General features: G+C 32.3%; 1 protein-coding gene and 1 long non-coding RNA gene across 5 annotated transcripts in view; one reads left to right on the forward strand and one right to left on the reverse strand.

Moving 5' to 3' along the window:
- Positions 1 to 15,614, forward strand: part of LOC143238433 (leucine-rich repeat protein soc-2 homolog) — a 50,490-nt gene extending 34,876 nt beyond the window's left edge. For 3 of the 4 annotated variants that reach the window (XM_076478663.1, XM_076478664.1, XM_076478666.1), the window contains 4 exons: positions 2,853 to 3,065; positions 5,674 to 5,811; positions 8,300 to 8,469; positions 10,363 to 15,614. In XM_076478663.1, coding sequence (XP_076334778.1) covers positions 2,853 to 3,065; positions 5,674 to 5,811; positions 8,300 to 8,469; positions 10,363 to 10,398 — 557 coding nt within the window. In that variant the 3' untranslated portion in view covers positions 10,399 to 15,614. Of the gene's footprint in view, positions 1 to 2,852; positions 3,066 to 5,673; positions 5,812 to 7,390; positions 7,423 to 8,299; positions 8,470 to 10,362 lie in introns of those variants that run through there. The other variant, XM_076478665.1, reaches the window with a different exon arrangement.
- Positions 14,503 to 22,837, reverse strand: LOC143238435 (uncharacterized). Its single transcript, XR_013020577.1, has 2 exons — positions 22,382 to 22,837; positions 14,503 to 16,245 (listed from the first exon to the last, which is right to left on the reverse strand). It is a non-coding gene; the product is annotated as an uncharacterized LOC143238435 (long non-coding RNA).
- Between the last annotated feature and the right edge of the window lie 3,493 nt (positions 22,838 to 26,330).

Below are 26,330 nucleotides of genomic sequence, written 5' to 3' on the forward strand. Positions count from 1 at the left end.
GAATGATTACTTATTATAACACAAAAATACAAATATTTAGTCTAAGTAGCTTAAGTCTCATAATTCTATATATGAATATATATGTATAATTTTTTATTATACTGACCTTCCAGTGATGCCTACATAGTATCACATAAATTGCACTAATGCAATGCACCTGCTCTTAGGTCAGGATATCCAGTAATATAAAACTGATCTCTAGTCGTTTCTGTATTGTTTGTGTTTTAGTGAACCAGTATTTTGTAATATACAGTCACATTTCAATTATTATACATGTGTATATGTATATAGAATATTACTATTTAGAAATAAATAATTAAACTTATTTTTCTTAAAATATAGAACAATAAATTGAGAAGTAAAGCAAGCAATTATCTCTTCTTGCTACGACCTTTGTTCATGGTTTTTGCTAGACATAGGTTGTTAAGCCTTTTAAACTTTTGCATGGGGAAGGTATCAAACAAAATTTATTTTTTAGGTTGTACATTTACAGTTGAATAATGAAAATAATTGTAAATAATTACACTGATACCATAGAATTCTACTATAATTTATTAAGCTGAGGAACTAATTTTTTTAATTTTATAAAATGTGAAATTTTGAGCAAATTTAACACATCTAATCTCCTTGATAATTTGAATCAGAAGAACATGGAAGACTTTTTAAAGATTAAAATAGCTGAGAAAACTACTCTTGGAACAGTTTAAGCTGTTGATTGGTTATTCACGTCATATACTATAGTAAGAGCATGAAATGGTGAGTCAAACTGGCCACCATTATTGATTCAAAACATAAATCATATCTCAGTAAAATAAAAAGATATGAGGTTCGTATTTTATAATCTGACTTGTCAATGATAGTATTTTTAATTCCTAATTTGTACGAAACTGTAGACGTAGTATTTTGACATCACAAACATCTAATTTTAAACAGCTCTGCATTCAACATACTCTGCGACTCACTAAAATCTATATTTAAGTGTATTCTTTTAATAATTACTTTTGAATTAAGAAAAGAACTCGTATATAAGTTTGAATTATAATCTACAATTTGATTCCAAACTTACTGACACATTTATAAAACAGGAGTTCAATGAACTTTTGAATGCAAGTCAATAAATGTGATGACATGGCTTTTGAACCCTGACCCATTGCAGAAAGGTTCACCTAAACAATTTATGAAAATGAATATATGGAAAATTCATATTTAAATACAAGTCTTATGTTTAAGTTGGATCATGTATTTAAAATAGTTTAACATTTGAAAAGGGAACATTTTTCTTTCTTTCTTTTTTTCACAAAACCACTATTTTTGAAATGGAATCACTTTTTGGAATTTCAAACAATACCCACATTGAAATAAAGCATATATTATATTCGTTGACCTGTTTACTTTATCCAGCACGTGGTACATTAGTTTCTGAATTAATTTATGTCAGTTAATATTCTTAGGTATTTTGACAACAAAAACCCTTTTTTAAATTTTATTAATGGTATGCACAAACATTCCTTGAATATAAATTCCATTATCACATGATCTGTTTTTGGTATTTAAACACTAGGATTGTGTCAGGGTGTTATATAGGTACCTAAAAATGGACACACTGAGTATCAAATTCACTGAAAGTTAAAATTCCAGACTACAAACAAAAAAATGTCTAAGTCTTTACACTAATATATTTTGGTTTAAAAGGTCTTCATGGATATTATTATTGCAACTTATAGTAGGACTTTAAAACCAGCATTGCTAATCTATAAGTTTAAATTGTATCTGCAATCTACATTGTGAAATTACAAAGTTTTTAATCAACTAATGAATTGTAACCATGAACAAAGCTGCATCATCTCATAGAAGCCATAACTATTCAAGTCAAACAGATTTTAAACAAATAATGGTGTCTGGACCTTGTAGTGTACTAAAAAGTGTTAATTAGATGATTACAAGGTGGTCCAGTAGGCAGATGATGTACTGAAAAAGAAATGTATATCATAATTCCAAATTTACTACATTTAGGTACACAATTTTTCAAGCTTTTAGTTAAATGTACAAGTCTTTATGTAAAAAAATAAACAAAATTGGATTGTTAGAACAGTACTTGTAATTAAGATATTTGTGAATTGGTGAAGTTAGGTTGATGAAAACTGTGATAAATTGTAGTGTGAAGAATAGAAACACTTTTATCCACTGTAGAATTTGCATAACCACTGCTCCCTAGTGACACAATGATATGTCTGCAGGCTTATACTGCTAAAAAAAACCAGGTTTCGATACCCATGGTGGGCAGGGCACAGCCCTTTGTGTAGCTTTGTAGTTAACAATAAACAACAACAGTGTAACCTCTAAAACCTCTGGAATTAATATCAACAGTTTTTTTTTAATATTGAATCTGGTATTTTCTCTCTTCTACCACAAGCTGTTACTAAATCAAGAATGTAGGGTAAAATGAATAATTGAAATCAAATACTGTGTTGAATTATATTCAAGAACATGTAGTATGCACACTTTGATCCCACCTATATATATATATATATATATATATATAGTCATTTGATACTTGTGTTTCAGGCTTGTAGATGTTTTAGTGAAATAGTTTTTATTTTTCTGGTTTTTATGTTTTATTCATATGATTTGTTGGTTCCTAATGATTTAAGCCTAACATTGTAAAACTGAACAAAATATGAAACTAATTTGTTTGAAACATTTAGTGGTCTTTGCATTATTTAATCTCAGTTAATTGTATTAACTTTATTAACCTGAATACCTTTTTAAATGAATTTTCTTTTGATGTTATTTTTTGCTGAATTGCATATGCATACTTTCATAGCCAAATATTATTTTAATATGCTCTTCAGACATTGGTACTTGGACTTGCATGGTGGAGTTAAACCTGGGCACTAACCAGCTGAGCAAAATTCCTGATGATATCCAGTTCCTCCAGTCATTAGAAGTTCTGGTTCTCAGTAATAATCTCCTCAAGAGACTTCCTGTTACGATGGGGAACCTACGGAAGTTACGGCTGCTTGATCTAGAGGAAAACAACTTGGAAGCTCTTCCAAATGAGATAGGTTAGTCCTGTCACTAGAAGAGACAATAATGTGGAGTGGTTATAGATGCATTACTGATTAAGGACTTAGGTAGTTATTTTAGTGCTTGTTTTAAAAAGCATTAATCAGCACTTTTGTTTTTTCACAAAACAAACAAAAAGGGTACAGGTATTCATATGCATAAGAAATTAAGAGATGAAAATATACTGAATTATCTTTTGTAGAAAATTCCAAATTTTTATCATGTTCTCATCTGATGCAATATCCCCACTTTATCCCTTGCTTTTTGGTGTCTATTACTGATGGACATTTTAGGAGCAACTGTGACTATGTATTTCTTAAAGTCAAAACATGGAAGGGGCAGTCCAACAAGTTTAATGAACAAAAGTGTCAAAATGGTTCTTGTCATCATTAAAATTCTCATTGGGGTAACAGTGAAATTCATCTTTGAAAACCTCATTTGTATTGACTGGAACAAGTGGTAATTGTATGTGGAGTGTATTTCAAATGCTACATTTTTTCCAGAACTAACTTTATGGTCAGATACTGATGAAATCCACAAATTGTTTATCTTTCATTTAGTTAAAGCCTTGTTGATAATTGTCTGACCTTTATCTCATTGAATGTTAAATATCAACATTTTTTTAGGCCATTGTTTTTTTGTCCAGCATGAATGTACACTGTGTTGTATCACCCACCATCTTCACTGTCAAACAACATATTTTTGATCAATTTTTTCTCAAGGTTCTGGATTAATAGGAGGATCCTTTTTGTCATCTTTGTTGCAAAGTGAGATTCCCAAAAGTGATGATTTTCAGCAGCAGTCTAGAATCATTCGTCTTTTTTCGGAAATTTGTACAAGAGCTTTAATCTTTTAATCAACCTTATTATAAAAGTCTGTGTTGTGCTCTCATAAGACCAAACTCAGTTTGAATAATTCTTGGAGGACATTACATGTTAATCCTAGATCTAGCAGAAACACTGTACTTGTAATATTTCACTGTAAGCCCTCATGTCCACCTTGATTTCTTCTTTTGTCTTTTGTTGAATCATGCTTTGTTTCTTCAAAGTGTTGCACTAACAATTCATAGTTTTCCCAAATGGCTGAAACTAACCAGAAACTAGACACCACTCATTGTGTACTTAAAATTCTGCTAATTTTTAAAGTTGAATCTCCAGCAAGTTCTCACACACTTTCAGTTGTCTGCTGTTTTTAGACAACATGTGATACCAGCCATAAAATTTATCAGTAACTGTTTTAAATCTGTTGATCTCAAAGACTGGTTTTACAGTGTCATCACACGACAATTCTAATCTGTGAGTGGCACACAGGTACGGAAGAAAATTTGTCTTTCATCAGTTTCTTACTTTCCACTTTCACTCCCCAACATTGCATGCTACACACAGTCTTCAATAATTTCATAAGACTGAAAACAGTCAAGTAATGAACTAAAAATTCCTTTTGCAGTAGTGTTTTCAAATTCGAGCAAACTCAAAAATAACTTTACCAGCAAGTTCATTCTGTTATCCAGGATACAGATTCGAACATAAACTGTTAAGATAGATTTTTCACTCAGAGAAGTTGGTTCATCAGTTATCAACAAAATTCTACTCTATGGTTTAATAACTATATTGTATATATTTTGTATTTTTTTCATCTCATCACTAATGCAATTCACAATGTTAATACATATATTTTTAAGTGAAGGATATGGCCCATGCCAATTCCATTTAGTTCTAGTAATTCTGTTTCAGATTCAAAATTATGAAATGATTGGTTTTCTTTTACCACCTTGTATGCTGTGAAAAAAATGCTTGTGGTAATCACTTTCAAACATGCATTTTCAGTGGTTTCTTTCTCTGCTTCAGCCAATAATTTTACTGCAGCTTTGTGTCCCTTGATTTCCTTGTGATTGAAAAGTTTTTTTGTGCAAACACAGAAGTTGTTGCTATTGCTATTGGCTTTCACTAAAATAAATTATCTCATTGTTGGTCCTTCTTCAGAAACTTTAATTCTTATCTTCAAATCCACTTCAAAAGTTCCAGTTTCATGGCAAGGTATACACTCGAGTTTCTTATTGCTACTATTCAGCCAATCATGTTTCTTGTTTGTTTGTTTTTTTGCAAAAATCATGTATAGATAAAGAGACACAAATGTGTGAACAATTAAACATGTGCCCATCTAGAGGATCATGTCCTAGGGTTGGTGAAGGTTGGATGCAAGAAAATCGGAAATATAACAAGTTGAATTCACAGAAATGTGAATTAACCTCTGAGTATTTACATCCACAGATGAACATACTAAGAGAAAGAGCCAATAACTTATCTGTGGGTTACAGGTGCAAATTCCTGCCCCACCAAATGTGCTTGGCCATGTACATGTGTGTAGTTAGTTATCTGTTTAGGTGATATTATCAAGTAAAAGAAATTTATATTAAGTTTCTAGCAAGTTAGCATATAAGGATATTTTAAAATAGTGTTTATCTGATATTATTAAAACACAGAACGCTGACTTCTGTGCTATTTTTCTGTTGAGAGAAATTGGTAAAAAATGTACTTGGAGAATAAAAGGAGAAGTTATTGTGTTTTAAGCTGAAAGAAGTGAATCTTATATATCTTCATTTGATAGGTTTTTTACGAGAGCTCCAAAAACTAGTCCTACAGAGTAATCAACTGACCAATTTACCTCGAGCTATTGGTCACTTAACAAGTCTAACGTATCTTAATGTGGCTGAAAATAACATCGCATTTATTCCAGAAGAAATTAGTAAGTATTTTTAGAACTTTTAATAAATTGAGAAAAAAAAGTTCAGTACTGCTGTAGATTTGAATTTAAAAAGAAATTTTTAAATGTTAACACACACGCATGTATCTCAGTTTTTTCTAATTCTGTACAGCTGCAGATTTGTATTTGGAAAGAAGTATTTGAATGTTAAAATACATGTGAATCTTAATATTGCAGTTAAGCACTTAATAGATTTATGTTTAGGAATTGTGTGGATGTTAACATACACACACACATCTCAGTTTCCTTGGTTCAGAACTACAATAGATTTGTGCTTACGAAGAAATAATATTTGGATTTTAAATCACACATTAATGTCATTTTTCTAGTTGAGAACTGCAATATAGTTGTATTTAGAAAGAAATATTTTGATGTTAAAACACATGTATCTGCAGTAGGTGATGTGTGAAACTGTTTGTACTACAATCTGAAAACAACACTTGTTTATTAAATGTAGCCTGCCATAACTTCACTCACTGATATGTCATAGCTGAAACATTAATGTATGAAATTGACCTCAATACTTTAGCTTTAAATATGTACATGCACTCTCATATCTTAAAGTATTTTATGTAGCTGTACTTCTGTCTGTATCTGATGGGCCACTTAGATGGCATGTATACTCTGTTTTAATGGGTCAAAAACTTCTTAGCTGACAAAACTCAAAACAGTTACTGGTTAACTCGATCATATCCTCCCACTTCTCAGTTTCTACAGTCAGCTCATTATTAATCTTGACTTGTGTAGACAACCCTCATTAATAACACGTTTTTTTTAACTAAGGTATAAAAACAAAGTGAACTGTAACTTGTAACTTATATCATTAGTAAAGAAGATATTAGCGGATGAGGTATTGAGGTTAACTATTGGCAAATAGATAGTTTTAGTCTATCTATTACACATGAAATGTTTCGTGTCAAGATTTCTTCATTAAGAATACACCCCCCCAGTAGCTCAACAGTATGCCTGTGGACACACACCACTAGAAACCAAGTTTTGATACCTGTGGTGAGCACAGATACCCCATTGTGTAGCTTTATGCTTAATTAAAAACAAACATTAAGAATACACTTGTACTGAACATTGGGGAAGCGTACTCAAGTGAAAAGTCAGCAGATTGAAGAAACGTTCACATATCAGATTAGATGGTTTGAAGAAGGACACATCCTGTAATTATTTTTGATTGACAGTTAATAATATGTTTCACCAGTTGCAGATGTGAATAGTACTTTTAAAATCAACGTCTGATGATTAGTTATCAAAATTAACAATGTATTAGAATACTGAAAAGGATGTGTTAAGAACAGAACATTTGTTTATCTGTGAAATGTGGAAGAGAGACTATACAGACCAGTAGATAATTTATTAGTCTGACACTTCCTTAAAGATAATATGAGAGGAGATTTTCAGTTATCTTTCTCTTCAATCTGAACTTGCCAATAACTGCAGAAGAAAATACTTACCATGTCAAAGATCAGTTTTTTTTAATTTGGTGTGATAGTTGTGCATCCTTGACTGTGACTTGTATAACCTGAAGTCAACGCATGACCTTTCTTAACAGTTTTCTCCAGGAACTGAAACAAAAGATTACTACTGTCATCTATAACTTTTTGCTCTGCTTTTAATTCTGTGTACTAGAGTCTCTGCAGTGTAGGTATGCTACTTTTTATTACTTTGTACAAGCAGTAGAATCATTGTATGTACTAATATAGTCAATATTACTCTGTATAGACTTTTTACTTCACAGGCATTTGATTTTATATACTTCAATTACTTTTTATATGCTGTTAGCCTAGTGTACTACTACTACTATTATATGTTTAGGCATTCTTAATTTACACTTAACACTTTTATAGGCACCATGTCTCACTCAGTTACTTTATTTCTATATGCAGCAATGTATTTGCCTGACATGTTGATCTCAGTTAACTATTGTATTTCTGTAACACTTAAAGTAGATAACGGAGTATTCTCAAAGAGTCTCTTCCTGTTGGCTACTTTAGTTGTAATCTGACCTGTATAGTTATGCCCTTGTCTAGTATATTGTACTTTTCATCTGTGTTTGCTTCATTGCCTTTTATTGTTTTACTTCCAACTACTGCTTCTCCATTTGTTTAAACTGTTATTACTAGACCTAGTGTTCTTCTTTCTACTATCATTAGCCTTATACATGTTTCTCATGACACATAAATCTACCACCATTCTTCTGTGTTATGTATCACTGTGAGAATTATCAGTGAGGTTTTGTATTACTTCTGAGTTTTAGCTTTGTTTCTGTGTTTGCTAAATGTGTGAAAAACTACAGATTCATGCATTTGGCTGTATGACATTCTTGGTTCCAGTTGGTTGTGAGTCTGTATTAGCATGTAAATATTTACTTCTTAAAAAAAAAACCTGTATTTCTGTGTATAGTTTATCTCACTGATATATATATATATAACTGTAAAGATTTGAACTTGGCTTGTTCCAGGTTCTCTGGAAAATCTGGAATCTTTGTACTTGAATGACAATCCTAATCTGCATATTCTACCATTTGAGTTGGCTCTCTGTAATAACCTTCAAATCATGAATGTGGAAGGCTGCCCCCTATCTCAGATCCCACCTGAGATAGCCAGTGGTGGATCATCTTTGATCATACAGGTGGGTTAGTAGGTTATTTTCACTGTCCTGTTAAAACTTTACTTCGTACAGGCATTATATAAAGGTAGCAAGAAAAAGATGGTTGGACATTTATTAACAATGATTTAATTTCAGATATAACAAGAACTTTTATGACATTTTAAACTAGAAAACATGGAGATGAAAATTTTCTATTCCACAAATTTCAGAATTTTTAATGTCAAACAGTTTTTAATAAGCTGGAAGAAAATATCTCAAGGGATAATGCTTTGTTACCTATTTAAGTATGTTAGAAACACATTCAAAAGTAGGACAATGTGATATTTTGCATAGAACTACCACAACGTTTACATTAGTAGAACCCTGTTAATATGTTTTCCTGATTTCAACAAATGGTCTGTTTATGATGGGGAGATTTTGCATGAACGTTTCATTTAAAATTTGTTTGTTAGTTTAAAGATGGAATTAATTTTTAAAAAGGGCCAAGGGTTATCAAGTGGCATGAATGAAACAAGGGCTTGAAACGTTAAAAAGTTTGGTTAAAAACAAAATAAGATATAACTGGTTGAAGAAAGAACTAGAAACCATGTTTGTTGTTAAGAGCAAACCACAAGTGGTGAAGTTTAAAACTGGGAAAATTCTTTTTTACAAAAAGGCCAATTTACCACAAAAAATTGTGTGCATAATATGAAATAAATTTATAATTATGCAAGATGGGATTACTGAAGAATTTGAACACATTAAACTAATAGAAAGCACCTATAACTGTCAAGTGACTAACAAAATGTTTTCTAATTCAGTATGAAATAAAAATGCTTTAGAGTGGTTCTAATTTTTGCAAACATTTCAATGAGTGTGTCTAGCATTAGATTAAAAATATTTTGTTTTCTTTGCATGACTGTAAATGTAGACTGTCATTTGACAGTTATTGATAATCAGAGCTCTTAAAAAGTGGGATATGTAGAGTTAGATGGACTGAAAGTAAGAGAAGTGCTAAGTGGCAAAGTGGGGTGAAAAAGAAAGAAAGAAATAGGATAGGAAGCTGAATAATCAGTCATTATCTCCAATTTTCGATAAATATACTTTTATTTCAGAGAGTGACTCTATCAGAAGTCTTAGACTTAAAGATTACATTTGTAGTTTGTGTACTGTAATAGCATTAGGATTTAAGAATTAAATTATCTATTAGAATAGAAATGACCTCAGTGTACTTGTGTTGGCTCTTAGGTGAATTTGTATTAGTTTTCTCTATGAAAGACATTTGGTATGTTCTTGTAACAGTATAAGGCACAGAAATATATAAAACTGCACTTATTAATGTGTTATGTTGATTCTTTTAAATATACAGTTGGTTTCTGTATTATTTTAGGTAATATTCTTTCAAATTTTGTAAAAGTAATATTCTGTGTTAATTCTTTAGGAATCTGATTGAGTTCAATCTTGAAGTGTACTTCTGTAATAGCAAACCATTTTGTGGTTGGTTTTGTTCTGGCATGTGTTTGCTTATCTTAGCAGGTATATATATATCAGTCAAGCTTTTTTTTTATTCGTGTAGCTCTATGAACATTAATTTACCTTTGATTGTAAATGAAATACCAATTTCTTGCAAAACTGTTTACAAATATGAAGTGGTAAATTCAGTTTCAATATAATAGTTCATTAAATTTGTTTAAATAGCATTATTATGTGTGTAGCATACCTAGTTAGACTAGTCACAAGAGTAACATATTTTTGATGATCCCTGTGCTTTATGTTGTATCTTACATAATGTTATTTGTAACTTTCCTTCAGTTCCCTGAAAATAGTTTAAAATGTAGTGGTAGTATTTTTATAGGTACTTAAAATATGTCAGTTGAAACAGCTTCTTGTTTTCTGATATTTTGATCTAAATATTCAATGTTCTCTATCATGTAGTATCTGAAGATGAAAGGACCCTACAGAACCATATGAAAGAGTCTATAGGGCAAAGTTGTTGTTGATTCCTTTCACTGGGAGCTCACATACATAGTATGTGCTTGTATCTCCACATGTAGAGTTTTCGTACGATGCCCTCTGGAGGTGGAGACATTGCTACATGATGTCCTGGTCAGACCTTAATGAGACCAGAGTGGAAGAGTGGCAGTTACTGCTGTTGTATAAATATTTAGTAGCTGGCTGAATCATACAGAGTTTCTTTTGCAGGAATAGTAACAATCAAAACATGCCATATTGTTTTCAACTGCTTAATTCTGTGCATGAATTAAACTTGTGGTTTGTGTAGTGCTTCTGTGTAAACAACTAACACACACACACACGCATTTAAACAGTGGATAGTTTCATGACCATGTACATAATAAATGTGTGTGTGGACTGTATTATGGTCACTTGATAATGTATGGTTAATAGTTAACTAATCTAGTGTCTTTTTGCTTGCTAGTTGTTAAATACAATACACTTAAAGGTCAACTCTAAGTCCACACTTACTATTAGTTACAACCAAAACTGAACACATATGAAAATCACCTAACAGATGATGTGTCAGTGACTAAAGTTGTATAATTTGTGTATTAATTACATTTGATTGGTTGATGCTTGGACATGAACTTCTCACTGGTTGGTAGACTAAATGGGTATACACTTTTGATTAGTAATTTTTGTAGAAATACACACAGCACACAAACTGGAACACTCAGCCAATGGGGTATAGCAAAGCTATTTAAAGTGTATGTTTGTGGTTCTGTTTCATCAAAAAATGTGCCCCAGTTAATGTTTTGTATTCTACCTTTATATCACTTTTTCACGAACAAAGTAAAGAGAGATGGTTTTAGCTTTTCTTTTTAACTTTTATTTTGAAAGGTTTAATTAGTAAGTGTAACTTAATTTGTGTTAACTTCAGAAATTATACAGATTGTAATGTTTCACTTTTTACTTGTTTTATTAGTAGATCTGATATACAAAGTAAAAAGTTTGAATCTGTACCAGTGTTTGTGTTCCTCCAACTTTGATGTTATGTTCATGTTCATATATTTTCCAGTTAACTCGTAATGTGTGGTGAAACGTTTGGGACTGTATCTATTCATGTGTTTTCTGATTGGCTCATAATGTCTGTTTGGATGTACATCTTCAGTTTTATGTACTGTTTCATTAAGCATTAGATAATTGTAATTTTAACATTGTTACAAAATGTGACTTGAATGCTACATTTTATAAATGTGTTTTGAAACTTTATGTGGTTTAAATGCTGAAATGTGATACTGTGCTCGAAACAAACCTTTGAATTATAAAAAAAAAATAATATACCACAGTACTACTTGTTATTCTTTTTTAATGATAAAGAATTTATAAAATAATTATTTTTAATCTGACTTACTGTGTTTCATCATGTTTTATAACCTTTACAAAATCATTAAGAAAATAATAGATCAATTTATTGAATTTCAAAATAAGTTATGATGTGTTGGGTATTTTTAACTTATCATTTTCAAAATATTTAGGACAGTCTTTTTAAATAGAGAAATTGTACTTTCACCATTTACTAGGTTTACTAACTGCATGAGTTTTTGAGTAAATGAAAGTCTTAAAAGTTCCCTTTCCTGAGGTAGGACAACCACAGGCTTTTAGGAAATTATAGTCATCTGGTTGGTAAGCAATAACTTTACAAATTTACAATGTAAAATTTGGGGTTGAATTCTCCACATTGGACAAAATGCAGATAGTCGTTTCTGTAACTTTGCACTCAAACAATAACTAAAGTTTGGTGAAGTTCTGATGAAACTGACAGGTTTATTAGCAGTAGTAAATAGTGGGTCTGTTTAATGCGGTATTGAATATCACGAGTTAGAATGGGTGTTTTGTTTGTACTGTGCGAGTTAGACAAAGTAACGTATGTTGCCATACCTCTTTGGGAATATACCCGTGTGTTTTTGTTTGCTGCCTGTTGCTGTGAAGCCCCATTCATTCTTACCTTTTGTTACCCTCTGTTCTTACCAGCTGCACTAATGCAGTTGTAGCTGACTACATTTTTAACATTATGCTGTCAATAAACTTAAAGGAGAAAAAAATAATTGTTTGTGCATCTTAATTACCTTTAAAAACAAAGAGCACTTCAGTAGTATAATTAAGTAATCTACCAAATGTTGTGAAATGACAGATACTTGTTATTAGAAGAGCTTATATATGTTCTTTTATAGAAACTTTCACTGATTATACTTTTACGCTTACAATTTTTTCTCCTAATTCTGGGCAATTTACATATTTCGTTTTTAGGTTATTAACTGTTTGTTTGGACTTTTTCATGAGCATATGAAATATTTATTTCCTAGCTTGTTTTTTGGATTGATCTCTCATGATGAATTTCAAGGTGATATGAACCATTAACATATTATAACCCTTTCTCTCTGCTCTTATGACTTACCTACTAGTTTCATTTTTGTGCTGTGAAATGTTTTCCAGTGTGGATTCACTGAAGAGAAATTCTTTTGTACTAATTTGTCTTTTATTTCAAAGATGATACTTGTTATCTGGATGATAGCATGAGAAAGTGAGGTATTTAGATTTTCAAAAAAGGTTTAGAAAAAGTACTGCAATGAAGAGTATCCAAAGAAATCATAGTTGGATGGGGAAAAATAATAGGTAATTGGATTATAGAGTGCTTGGGTGAGAGAACAAAAGAAAAAGGTTGTTACTAATGGAGTCCAGTCAAACTGGACCTTTGTTATTAGTGGTGTTAATGATAATGAGAGGGTAATAATTAGTAAAGTTTGTTCATAATTTTAAACTATTGGGTACTTCTATCTGTACTGATAATGTAGAGGGACTACCTTCTAGATTATTTAGTAAGTTGTTGATGGATTACTAAACAACTTTCTAGATTATTTATTAAGTTGAATCACACGTTTAGTGTAGAACCACTCAAAAGCATGGCTGAATGAAAAGATTTTGGCACAGCAATGGATAAATTACTCATGCCATTAAAACAATGCTCTGTAGCTAGTGGTAAAGCCAATAGCATTTTAGGGTGTGTTTATAAACATTTTGATTACAAGTCTAAAGAGGAAATTACACATTTACAAATCACTGAATAGACTTCACTTGGAATACTGTGCACAGACCTGCTTTCCTTATCTAAGAAAGGATTATCTTATGGATATAGGTTTGGATCTGTTAATTTCTGTGTTAGCAAAAGAGTTAGAGAGTGTCCTATAGAATTTTATAAAATTATTTAGGTAATTGGTAGAATAAAAGAGTGATTTCTTTGTGCTATATTCTGAAGATAATAGGACACAAGTTTAAGATTTGTAAGAAACAGGCTATTTTCCTATTAAGAGTTTTATGGAAAACATCAGCACCAGTGAAGATTAGCATCTTACAGGAATGGATTTAATTATTTCCTGAAAAATAAGAGTGGGTTTATGATTATGAGAAACAGACTTAAGGAAAAATGTATTCTAAAGATGGCTGATATGGGTATTAAATCATCATTGTACTTTTAAAGTACAGGACATTTCAACCTTCTTGGGTTACCTTCAGGTAAACTTCTGTACTGTATTTTGTTTAAAGTTTTAATACCCATACCAGTCATCTTTAGAATACAAGAGTGGGTTTAAATTTTACCTTTTTTATCTTTCGAGGGAGGGTGCATGAATGGGCTGTTAGTACTGATGGTCCCTTATTGTATGAATAGTGTTATAGGTGTTTTATATTTGTGAAAGTTATTAGTGTTGTGGTTACTCGATGTTTGAGTGAGAATTTTTTTAAGGTTTTCATCAGTTCTGGGCTTGCTCACTTTTTTTGAGATTACCTTATAAGTTTTCAAACAAATTAGTTAAATTTCCTTAAACACACCAAAATCTACACTGGTTGAAACATCACAGTGAGACATTTCCTGTGCCTTCCTGGACTGTTTGTGGTATTGTGCCACATGAATAGTGGAACTGTTACACTTTAAGACAAATTTACATCTCAGAAAGTTCATCCTTTTTTTTTCAAGTTTTATTAGTGTGTTTTTACTGTTTCTTTGTAATAGGAGATATTAGTCTGTGCCACCATAGGAACTTATGCTGATGCTTAAAAATAAAAAAATAAAAAAGCATTTCTCTCTGGATTTGTAATCACCTTATTTAGTTTCTAACTGTACAGGCTGCACAAGAAGACAACATTCAACTTAGGACTAGTTTTCTTTTAATTTTTAACAATTGTTTCAAAGACTCAAGATTAAACTTCTCCCAAAGATTTAGAGTGATACACTAACTGTGTAGTAGGAATGACATGACACTGAAAACAATGGCTGGTAAACTGCTGGGTGTAGTGGTTTCATACCTCATGATTGTGGGGCCTTTTTCCAGCAATAGACGTGGTATATCCATTGCTGCACCTTGGAGCTGCTTGGAATTATATACTGCTAGCAAACCTTCCAAGTTATTTAGTCTATTTTAAAAATGACACTGTTAGCTTCACCCCAGTATTTTCAAACAGATTATGTGATAGTACAGCCTGAAAAACGTTTTATGTATATATACATTGTGTGTGTGTATTTTTGGAGGGGTAGCAAATTTATCTGATTGAGTTTCAATAGTCAGTAGTCGACTCTTTTATCTAAGCAGTTATTTTTCTTGTGTATGTGAGATTTTGACAGTTCTACATATAAAGCTTGCAATCGAATTGTAATAATTACATGAAGGATTGAGGCTATCAGAACGTGAAATACATGCCAGTAAAAAAAAAGTGGAACTGTAATATACTTAACTCTTCAGTTGTTTGAGAAATATATCTATAAAAGAAAGAGGTTTTATCACTAATTGTATGTGAATCTGATGTTTAGACTTTTATTATTCAGAAATCTGTCAACGGATTTTGAATTTTCAAAAGGCACAAAAGCTACATTCAAGACAGCATTTTAACACATTTTTTATTCCAGAAAAACATGGGAGAAATAAACTAGAAAGATTAAGGACTAGATTATATCCTGTACTCATGTGTTCAAAAAAGTCAATCATTAAATGTGAAATGAAATTTCTTTTTTGATCTAATTAAGAAGAGTTTTAAAGTTGGCTTTTGAAATATCCTCTACCGTTTTATTTTCAGAATACATTAGATTTCTACAGAGACCAATTATTATTATTAGATCAATAAGTATAAATCTGTGAAAACTAAATATTGTAGGTGGTATAATAAATATTGTTATCAAATCCAAGAGTAATATATTCATTTGTACACAATAACTTTCATCAACTTTGTTAAATATTTTAGGGAGAACTAATAAAACATAGCCTACTTACTTGAAGAAAAAATCTTTTACAAGTAGTCCTGGAAATAAACTTGTTTGAAAGTTTTCTTTCTAATTTTAATCATTTTTTAATTTAGAACGTTTTGTGAATCTCCTGTAACTTTCAGCTAAAAACTGGCTTCTCAACAGGTATCAGATAAGCAAACATGCAAGTAACAGCATACTACTCGATCAAGAAACAATAGTGTTCTGTAATAGGTAACTGGATTGGATCCTTGTAATTTTAAAATAAAGAGTTGGAAAATTTGAATAAATAAACAAATAAATAAAAACATATCAAACTACTAAATAGCAATCCTTTCTACAGCTTCCTTTACTTAAAACTAAGCGGGTAAAGAAAGTTCACCAGGATTCAACAAATAAACTCGCTTTCTTTGGATAGTAAACATCGTCACCCCCTGACGTTTGTTTCTTCACAGCATTGATTAACTGTTATAGATGGTCAGTCATAATACGGCAGCAAGAATATTCAGTACTAGTCCTTTTAACACTGATAGGGTTGTAATATTCTCAGGAAAAAGAGACATCACCTACTGCATATAACAAACAAATGAAGCAACTATAACTAAGCATTATTAGTAACTTTCTGAATTTCGTATTGTATGGAAACAAAAGAACTAACAAAGTTTAAACATTCTATTGTTACTAAAGCTGATGGAAATAAATCTATATATCACACTTTTTCTCAAGTTAAAATCTCCCAATGGATTAGTGGTAAGTTTACGAATTTACAGTTCTTAAATCTGGGGCACAGTTCAATGCGTTGGACACAAGACTTTCAAGATGATAAAAGAACCCACTTCAAGTAAAAATGTATTCCAAAAACGGCTAGTATGGGTATTAAAACTTTAAAGTACAGAACAATATTTCCACCTTAGGTCATCTTCAGGTTAACCAAAGGGGGTTATGGGTAGTGTGTGTTCTTGGATACATTTATTTTCTCAAAATTAGGTATTAGTTTTTCGTTTCGGCACTGTTGGATTAAAAAAATAGCATTTCTTCTGTTGACAATTTTTGAATTTATGTTTCTTAGTTTCGTTAGGATCAAACGAGTGTATACACGGTTAACAATGGCATAATCTAGGTAAGTTCTGGCATAATGGAGTTAAAATATTTAACACTACACTTGCATATCTCTAACAATCATGGTGAATTAATTCTTGACGACGAGAAACTCGCTCGAAATAAAAATGTCTTCTGTATTTTAATTAAAATAAAGTGTTAATACCCAAACCAGCCATCTTTAGAAAACACTGGATTTTCTCTAAAACAAACTTAAATTTTACACTTTAAGTTAACTTTAAAGATTGCACTTTAATTTCAATTTTAGGGTTAAAGAATACTGCAATAACGTTAGCTCTTCTGTAACTTTTTTCCGTCGTTAGATCACTTGCAATCTGTGGGTTGTGGGTTCAAATCCCATCATCGATCATGTAATGTAACTTCTAATCCCTCTATTAATTGGTAAAGAGGGCGATAATGTTGACTACTTGTCTTCATAAATGGATGACTTAGTGGGAAATACGACAACCAAACACTTAAGATCACAAGTTAGAATGAGAATTATATTGAATTCCACCAAAACAATGAAATTAATAAAGGAAGCTACCAATATTTGATACACAAACAAAATTGTTTAGGTAGATTTTATTCATACGTACACAAGCCAAACAATCCTAACCGATCCTTAATTTCTTACACAAATATGGCTACTGTGAAATGTTAAATGCATCTCCTACCTAAAGGATGACTCACTTTCTTGATATCATAGAAGATTCAATACCAATGGACATTTACCACCTTAAAACCCTTTTCAAAATAGATGTTTCTTACCTTTACACTAACATTCCATACGATGTAGGAGAAGGACTAGAAACTAACGTCCATCTTAGCCCTTTCTAACTCATAAGAATTCCCAATAACAAACATTAGCTTCAGGTTAACGATACTGCAGTGAGTAACAAAACATTATGTCAATGTTTTCATGGGATGTTTTGAAAGCCACCTTTTACAACTGGGCCTTATAAAACTTCATACCTGGAAATGTTACATAGTTGACATCTTTTTCATTTGAACAGCCGGCTTTGAATCACTTAAAGAATTTCTAAAGTGCAAACGCTTTTCACAAAATAATAATTTAATTACTCTTTCACCCATTTGCATAATTTATAAATGGGGCAGCAGAGCCCGTGGCATTGGTCTGAAACAGTAAGCAGTTAGTACTGATACTGTAACTAGAAATAACCAGGTAATAAAATCTTTCTTGTGATATTTGCAGTTTTGGTTGTGCTTTTATTTAAAGCCTACAACATCTGCACAAGAAGTGTATACATGAGGGTAACTGGAATGGTTCCACCCCAACCAAGGTTGTGCAAAACATTTTGTATGTGAGGAGAGGCTCAATTGTAGTTGGAGATGATGAGAAACCCACTTGAAGTGGAAAATATATCTCAGGATGGCTGGTATGGTTATTAATACTTTTACTAATAAAGTAGAGAACAATGTTTCTACCTTCTTAGGATATCTTCAGATGGCTTGATGCAGTTACTATGTATATAGTTTAAGGATTGAGTAAGAAGTATAGTGAAATTTGTTTTAGATTTTTGGAGTCAAACTATATGTATTTTTATCTTAATATTATGTAATGAGTTCATGTTTTGAAAATATAGAATGAAACACATTTTAAGGAAGAATTATCTTTCACTCATTGAATCAGTATAATACTTTTATGCCTGCTGAGAGCCTAAATATACAAGTTTTTGTTGAAATATTCTACCCTGAAGGTGAACTTCTGTAGTAAAAAAACATGTTACAAAAATTGAGAGCTATTGATCCTCATTTCTAAAATATTTATTCATGTTATGTACAACTAATCCATTTGAAACTTCCCAACTGACATTAACCAACATGAAAATACACAAAATGAGAAGTTGTGGGAAGTCAAGTGGCCTACAAAGTTTACCCTTTTACCTTAAAAAATGTATATGTAACTGTCATTTCCTTACATTTATGCATCACACACACCAGATGATTGGGCAGACCATTCCATTCTACGAGTTGATGGTTCTAAGTGAAAACTAATATGATGTTGTTTCTGGAGTTTCAGAACATATATGCTACTCATTTAAGTTCATAATTTCACCTTACCATTCATACAACAACCTTTGAGATATTTTAACATCTGAATCATTTCTTAACCTTCTTGTGTTCTAGAAATGTAAAACGTCTATGATATTACATGTACTTAAACTAGTATTAGAACTGTCCCAGTATCCCACTGTTTTAGTTTTGAACATATTGAACAACTATATATAAATAAGGCTTCAAGAATGTTTTACAAGGGTTAAATTGAACTTTTTGCTCTTAAATTCAAGATCTTGTAAAAAAATTTTTTTTGCTACAGTTTAACACTCAACTGAAAGTTTTATCAATATCTTTGTCTAAATCTTCCTTTTTTTTATTTTTGGCAACATCACTACCCATACCACAAAAGTAAATTATTTCTAAGAGAGATTGTTTGTTTGTTTGAAGTTAAGCACAAAGCTACACAATGGGTTATCTGTGCTCTGCCGACCACGGGTATCAAAACCTGGATTTTAGCATGAAAACCTAAATTGTATTGCCTTATACTTCTCAGTAATGAAGGTCATTTTCTAATGTCTGGCCTAATGGCTAAGACTTTTAAGTTTTTGTTTCCAGTAAGCTAAATTATCATCATTTGCTTCACATATGAAAAAAATGTGAAGTTTCAAGATAGTGATATGTGGGGCAATAGATTTATCTATTAACATCATTTTGTCACTAACAGTGAGACATGATTACATTCAAATTGCAAATACAATCAATCATATAATTCAGTTTATTATAGTTGCTCCCTCTGGTTCTAGATGTAATTAACTTGATGGCACTCCTGATGTATTAAGGTTAGGTTTGTAATTGATTTTTAGTGACTCTAGAATGTTCCTTTTATATTTTTCTCTATATTCAGTATGTTAATTAACTTCAAAAATATTAAAAATACTGAATATTGAGAAAAAACAAATAAAAGAGAAATTTTGGAAGCACAGAGAATTAAAATATAATATTAATAAAATATGAAGAGTGCGAAAATATTTACAAATAGAGAGAGACAGTATCATAAACTGAGTTATATGATTGGTTGTATTTGCAGTTTGAATGTAATTATACCTTAAATATTGTATATGTAATCATATCTCACTGTTAGTGACAAAATGGTGTAAATAGATACATCTACTATCCCTCAAATATCTCTCCAAAATCTTTATACTCTCTATATATATATTCACTGTATATTGGTCCTTCCTTCAGTATCTTACAATCAACAGCAATTTAAGTGCCAATTTTCCAACTGGAAAATGTTGAAAAAAAAATCCTTATAAGTGTGATTTACACAGATTTTGAAAATATCACCACTGAAAAACCTTTTGCCAAAAATTTAACACTGAGCTACATTCTGTTGTATTTTTAAATCTTGATGAAGATGACTGATACTCACAGCATAGCAAAGTCTGAAAATTAGTAGCCACCCTTACAGTCAGAAGTATTTAAATCTGAAGACCAGTTGTTAATTAATTAATATCCACTACATAGCCAGGTCTCAAAATTAGTAGCCACCCTAATAGTCAGAAGCATTTAAATCTGGAGACTAGTTGTTGTTAAATAATAAATACCCACTGTATAGCCATCTGAAAATGAGTAGCCACCATAATAGTCAGAAGTATTTAAATCTGAAGACTAGTTGTTAATTAATTAATACCCACTAAATAGCAAAGACTGCAAAATTAGTAGCCACCCTAATAGTCAGAAGTATTTAAATCTGAAGACTAGTTGTTAATTAATTAATACCCACTACATAGCCAAGTCTCAAAATTAGTAGCCACCCTAATAGTCAGAAGTATTTAAATCTGAAAACTAGTTGTCTTTGAATTGATCATAAATTATGATAATGGTTCACATTAGAAATTGCTCTCAAAACCCTTATAGAACTTTCAGATAAAACATACCATAAACAATACACATTCAGTTCAAACAAACTTTAAAACCTTTATTGTTCACTGATAAGACTGTACATGTATAAAAATACATGCATGTTAAACTTACACGGAAAAGAAACTTCACTCAAAATAACTAGTTTGTAGTTATTATTATTACTGTTCTCTTGCCAAACTACAACAAAAACAGCTTGATATATTCTTTGATAGATTGTTTAGGGATAAGTAATCATAATGAAACTTTGTAGAATGGACAACAACTGCCTGTTGTGGAGACACAAGTGTAGAAAATGACTTTTCAAATGTCTTCTGCCTTTCTTCTTTCATCATTCTCTACACTTGTGTTTCCACAACAGGCAGTTGTTGTCCATTCTACAAAGTTTCATCTTGTTATATTGTACCCAAACCTTTTGTAGCATATTAAATAAGGTACACTGAAGGTTGTATGGATATTGAAAGTCAATTTGTTTTGTATATATTTTACATAAGCTAAAAAACATATTTTTCTGTTATCATTACACTTTGAAGAAGTTATCTTTCTTACAAGTATCTGGTGTTCCTTTAAAGGCTGCAAGTACACAGTGAAACTGGAATTACTAACCAATTGTAAGTGAAAATTAGATGACTGTAAACTGCCAGCTATGTTTATTACAGTTACAGTGGATAAAGCTAGCTACCATGTGAAGTAATCCTTTGTTTATAGTTGACTGTGAAAAAGTCACTAAATAAGATAAATACTAAAACTTAGAATTTAAAAAATCTCTCAACAGGTATTGTTAAAACAGTAAACATGGCTGAAGATACTCTAGATGTTATTCACTCAAACTACATGGATTCAAAGTATGGGTTTGGAGTTTGAGTAAATAAAGTATCTCCAATCTTGTTTGTAGACTATTCTTATGATCCCTGTTTGAAGGTTTTTAAAATCACAATTTTTTTATTTATTTTCTATCCAATATATTACAAAACCTAAAAATTAGTAGCCATACGAATGGTTAAAATGGTTTTTGTAGTGTTTTGTGAGAGTGATGCTCACCATGTAATAGAGATTTAATTACCTGTACTTTCAAAGTATAAAAAAGCACACTATCTTTTCATGTATTTATTTGTAAGAAACAGTGTATAATTTTTTGGCTTGGAGTCTTTTGTTTAGGTTCTAACTGTAGAGTAGCACATGTGAACTATTAAAATAGAAGTAGTTAAATGAAATGTGTGAGGAATAAACAGATGAGAAAGCATAGTTAAGAATGTTGCTTAGTAAGGCTATGTATATAGTAATAAATAAAACAATTAAAAATGATTTTGATTACATAAACACGTATTATTCCGACTCAGATTTCAAATTATAGCAGTAACAAGAAAAATTAAAATTGGAAAAATATATTTATTTAAATATATACTTAATGTAAATGAGAGATATAATGTATGAATAAACTTCCATCTTAGTGTTTTGTTTATAGTTATCTGTTCTGATAGTGTTTCTTGTCATACAGAGAGTATAAAAGTAACCTCCATTAACACATTAGAGTTTCTAGTTTTGATGTTCACATGGAACTTGTGTAATTTCCTTAACTGGTTGTCTAGTTTCCTCAATGTCAGTGTATTTAGTTGGATATATGCTACATGTCAGTTATAAACATTTTCAATCTGCACTCACCCAAATGAAAGCCAGTTAGCCATCTCAAACATGAAGAGGTCGTAATACATAGTGGTGGTGTTGAGCTAGAATGCACAGGTATAATCTTCCTTTTAAAGTTGATCCATTTAAATTATGCCAGGAAGAAAGGTTTTCATTTAAAAACAGGGTAAGATCTTGGGAAATTTGTTTTGTTGTTTAAAACAAAAGGAAGAGTTTAGGGATCTCACCAAAATGTTTAAGGTTTTAAAGGAATTGGTAGTGTCCATGGATCATCTTCTGTTGACTGAATATGAGAATGATAGGACTAACAGACACAAACAAATTTTGTCAGAGTAGGACTCATCTTCAATTAAGTTTTATTTTGATAAGAGGATGATTAGCCTTTGGAATGGATTACCTTCAGATGTTATGGGTGCAGTTAATTTAAGGGAAGGTTTCATAAATATTTGAATTATAAGGTCTGGCTTTGAGTTATTTTTTTTAATAATTTAACTTAGTGGATGGAGAACTCTAGGTGGACAAAGAAAATCCTTAAACATTAAGTTAAATTAGTCTTACATTAGTTGTGGGAAAAGTTTTGAAAAGTCTGATAAAAATACTTTGCAAAATCACTTAAGGTTTGGAATTTTATTGGATAATTAACATGCTTTCATTAAGGGAAAAATTGACATTTTTTTCAAATATAATTTTTTTTCATGCATCTAGCAGTTCAACTGTTATTCGTTTTATTTTCGGGGGAGCCTGGCATGGCCAAGCGCGTAAGGCGTGCGGCTCGTAATCCGAGGGTCGCGGGTTCGCGCTAAACATGCTCGCCCTCCCAGCCGTGGGGGCGTATAATGTTACGGTCAATCCCACTATTCGTTGGTAAAAGAGTAGCCCAAGAGTTGGCGGTGGGTGGTGATGACTAGCTGCCTTCCCTCTAGTCTTACCCTGCTAAATTAGGGACGGCTAGCACAAATAGCCCTCGAGTAGCTTTGTGCGAAATTCAAAAAAAAAACAAGTTTATTTTCGGCAAAGTGTGTATGTGTGTGTTTATAGGAAAGTCTCATTGGGCTATCTGCTGAGCCCACCGGGAGAATCGAACACCTGATTTTAGCGTTGTAAATCTGAAGACACACCGCTGTACTAGGGGAGGGGGCACTGACAAAGTAATTTACAGAGTTTCCAAGCATCAAAAGGTAATTTTCTTCATATACAATATTACGGTGTAAGAAACTGTAAATTTTTAACCCCTATACGTTGGTAAGTAACATCATAATAATACAATAAACAAAACACAAGGAATAAACAACAACATCCCAAAGAACTTAAGGCTTGGTTTGGTTTGAATTTTGCACAAAGCCGCACGATGGCTATCCACACTAGCCATCCCTACTCTAGTAGTGTAAGACCTCTTTTACCGGGCCTGGCATGGCCTAGCGCGTTAAGGCGTGCGCTTCGTAATCTGAGGGTCGCGGGTTCACGCCCGAGTCGCGCCAAACATGCTCGCCCTCCCAGCCGTGGGGGCGTTATAATGTGACGGTCAGTCCCACTATTCGTTGGTAAAAGAGTAGCCCAAGAGTCGGCGGTGGGTGGTGATGACTAGCTGCCTTCCCTGTAGTCTTACACTACTAAATTAGGGACGGCTAGCACAGATAGCCCTCGAGTTGCTTTGTGCGAAATTCCAAAACAAACAAACAAACCTCTTTTACCAACGAACAGTGGAATTGGCCGAACATTATAACGCCCCCACGGCTGAAAGGGCGAGCATGTTTGGTGTGACAGGGACCTTAAGGGAGGCTCCACAATGTAAAACAAAACCTTTGCGTGGCTTGATTACATTACGTAACAGACATTTTGTTCCTGGAGTATGTGTTTTTCTTAATTGCTAATGTTGTAAAAGTATAGAAAATGGCCATTATTCCCTTCACTCTTTGCTTCTGTGACCTGGATAATGAAATTTGAATTTAACCTACTTTCTATGTAAAAACGGACAAATTTGCACATTTTCATTTACATAAGTTCTGAATGAAACAACATTTGAATAAAAATTACATGTATTTATAAAGTTATACAAAAATGTTCAGAAGTTTGTAGTTTTTCGAGATTTGCGACTGTAATGTAAATCACTTTTGCGTATCAGCCCTCAAATATTGTCTCCCATCATCTGTGACGAGGTGAAAAACCCACTTATAGAGAAAATTATATATAGAAAAACGGCTGGTATGGGTATAGAAAGCATTATGTAGAGGAGCAAACAATGTTTTTATATATATATAAGTCTCCCATCAAGTTTTCATTATATGTTCCTTGGTAGCTGCATTCAAAGTTCAGTTTATCTTGGTGGAAGCGCTCGCCTTGCTCCTCTGAGTATGCTCCCATGTTCTCCTTGAATTTATCAAGATTAGCGTCAAGGATATGAACTTTCAGGGACATGCTGCAGCCCATTGTTCCGTAGTTCTCCACTAGAGCCTCAACCAGCTCCACATAATTTTCGGCCTTGTGATTGCCCAAGAATCCCCGAGCCACTGCAACAAAACTGCCCTAAGCTATTTTTTTCTTCCTACTGAGCTACTTGAGGAATTCTGTGCATTCCAAGATCTTCTTTATTTGTGGTCCAACGAAAACATCAGCTACGACCTTCCCGGTTGCAACAAACATGCTCGCCATTTCGGCCGTGGGGGTGTTATAATGTTACGGTCAATCCCATTGTTCGTTTGTAAAAGAGTAGCCTAAAAGTTGGTGGTGGATGGTGATAACTAGCTGCCTTCCTTCTTGTCTTACACAACTAAATTAGGGACGGCTAGCGCAGATAGCCCTCGAGTAGCTTTGCACGAAATTCCAAACAAGCAAAAGCTATGGCCTTTGCCTCATACAGTTTAGAAAAGAAATCTTGAAGGTACTTGAAAGCTGCAGACTCCTTATCAAGAGCTGTGACAAATTGATTCACAATACCAAATTTTATGTGCAATGGTGGGAGCAACACCTTCTGGAGGTCCACTAGTGGCTCACACTTGACATTGTGCTTCCCCACAGATAACTCGATCCATTGTGACCAGTGCTTCCTTTTGTAGTGCGCTGCGGTGTCCCTGCTGTCCCAAAGGCAGCGATAACAGGAAAACTTGGTAAAGCATCCTTAGTAAAGCTTAATGTGTAAGAGGTTCATGCAAAATATATGTGATATTCTTTCTATACTACTGGAAATAAAAAAAAAGATATTTAACTTTTATTTAAATTTGTATAATATAAAATCTTACTATTTAAGCAGGCAAAAATTGTCCCTAACAGAAATGCCTAAATATGCCTTGTAGGCCTTACACATTTTAGCAGATGCTGTCACAGGGTACTTTTTCATTCTTGTCTTGATAAATTGACCTTATACATAGCAGAATCCGTCTGGAGAATGCTTGCAGCTTCTTGATGCCATCTCTGATGAAATCAGACAGGTCTATGTGTTCGCTTAGGCAGCTAGAACTAAACTGAAGTGGTGAGTCCCTGTATATATATATTACTATGGAAAGTTATAGAAAATTCTAGTAAGTTCTACAACATTCCAGAAAGTTCTTAAACATTCTTGTAAGTTCGAGAAACTTGTCTATCAGCTACTCAGCACTGAATCTATCTGGAATGTTCTGGAAAATGGGTAAATTTGAAAATTTCATTACTCAGGTCACAAAAGCAAGGTTTGAATAAAATAATAAGTCTTTTCTATTTACTTCAGGCATAAGCAACTGGGAAATAACACTTTCTGTCCAGGAACAAGTAAAAGTAAAAATTTTATTACATCGTGTTATTAGTCGATTACGATTATCCAGTTGCTTGTTAATAAAACATGTTTGTAAAACAGTCGTGCTCTTTCCTGACCCATAATTTCACAAAGTTATAGCCTTTATTATTATCGTTATATTTTATTTAAGACCCCAACTCAGAGTGAGGTCTCAAGTCTTTGTGTTAAATCTGGATCTGGTTGTGTCCAATTGTGTAAATT

This window comes from Tachypleus tridentatus, chromosome 13 (assembly GCF_004210375.1).
Source record: "Tachypleus tridentatus isolate NWPU-2018 chromosome 13, ASM421037v1, whole genome shotgun sequence".
Classification (NCBI taxonomy): Eukaryota; Metazoa; Arthropoda; class Merostomata; order Xiphosura; family Limulidae; genus Tachypleus; species Tachypleus tridentatus.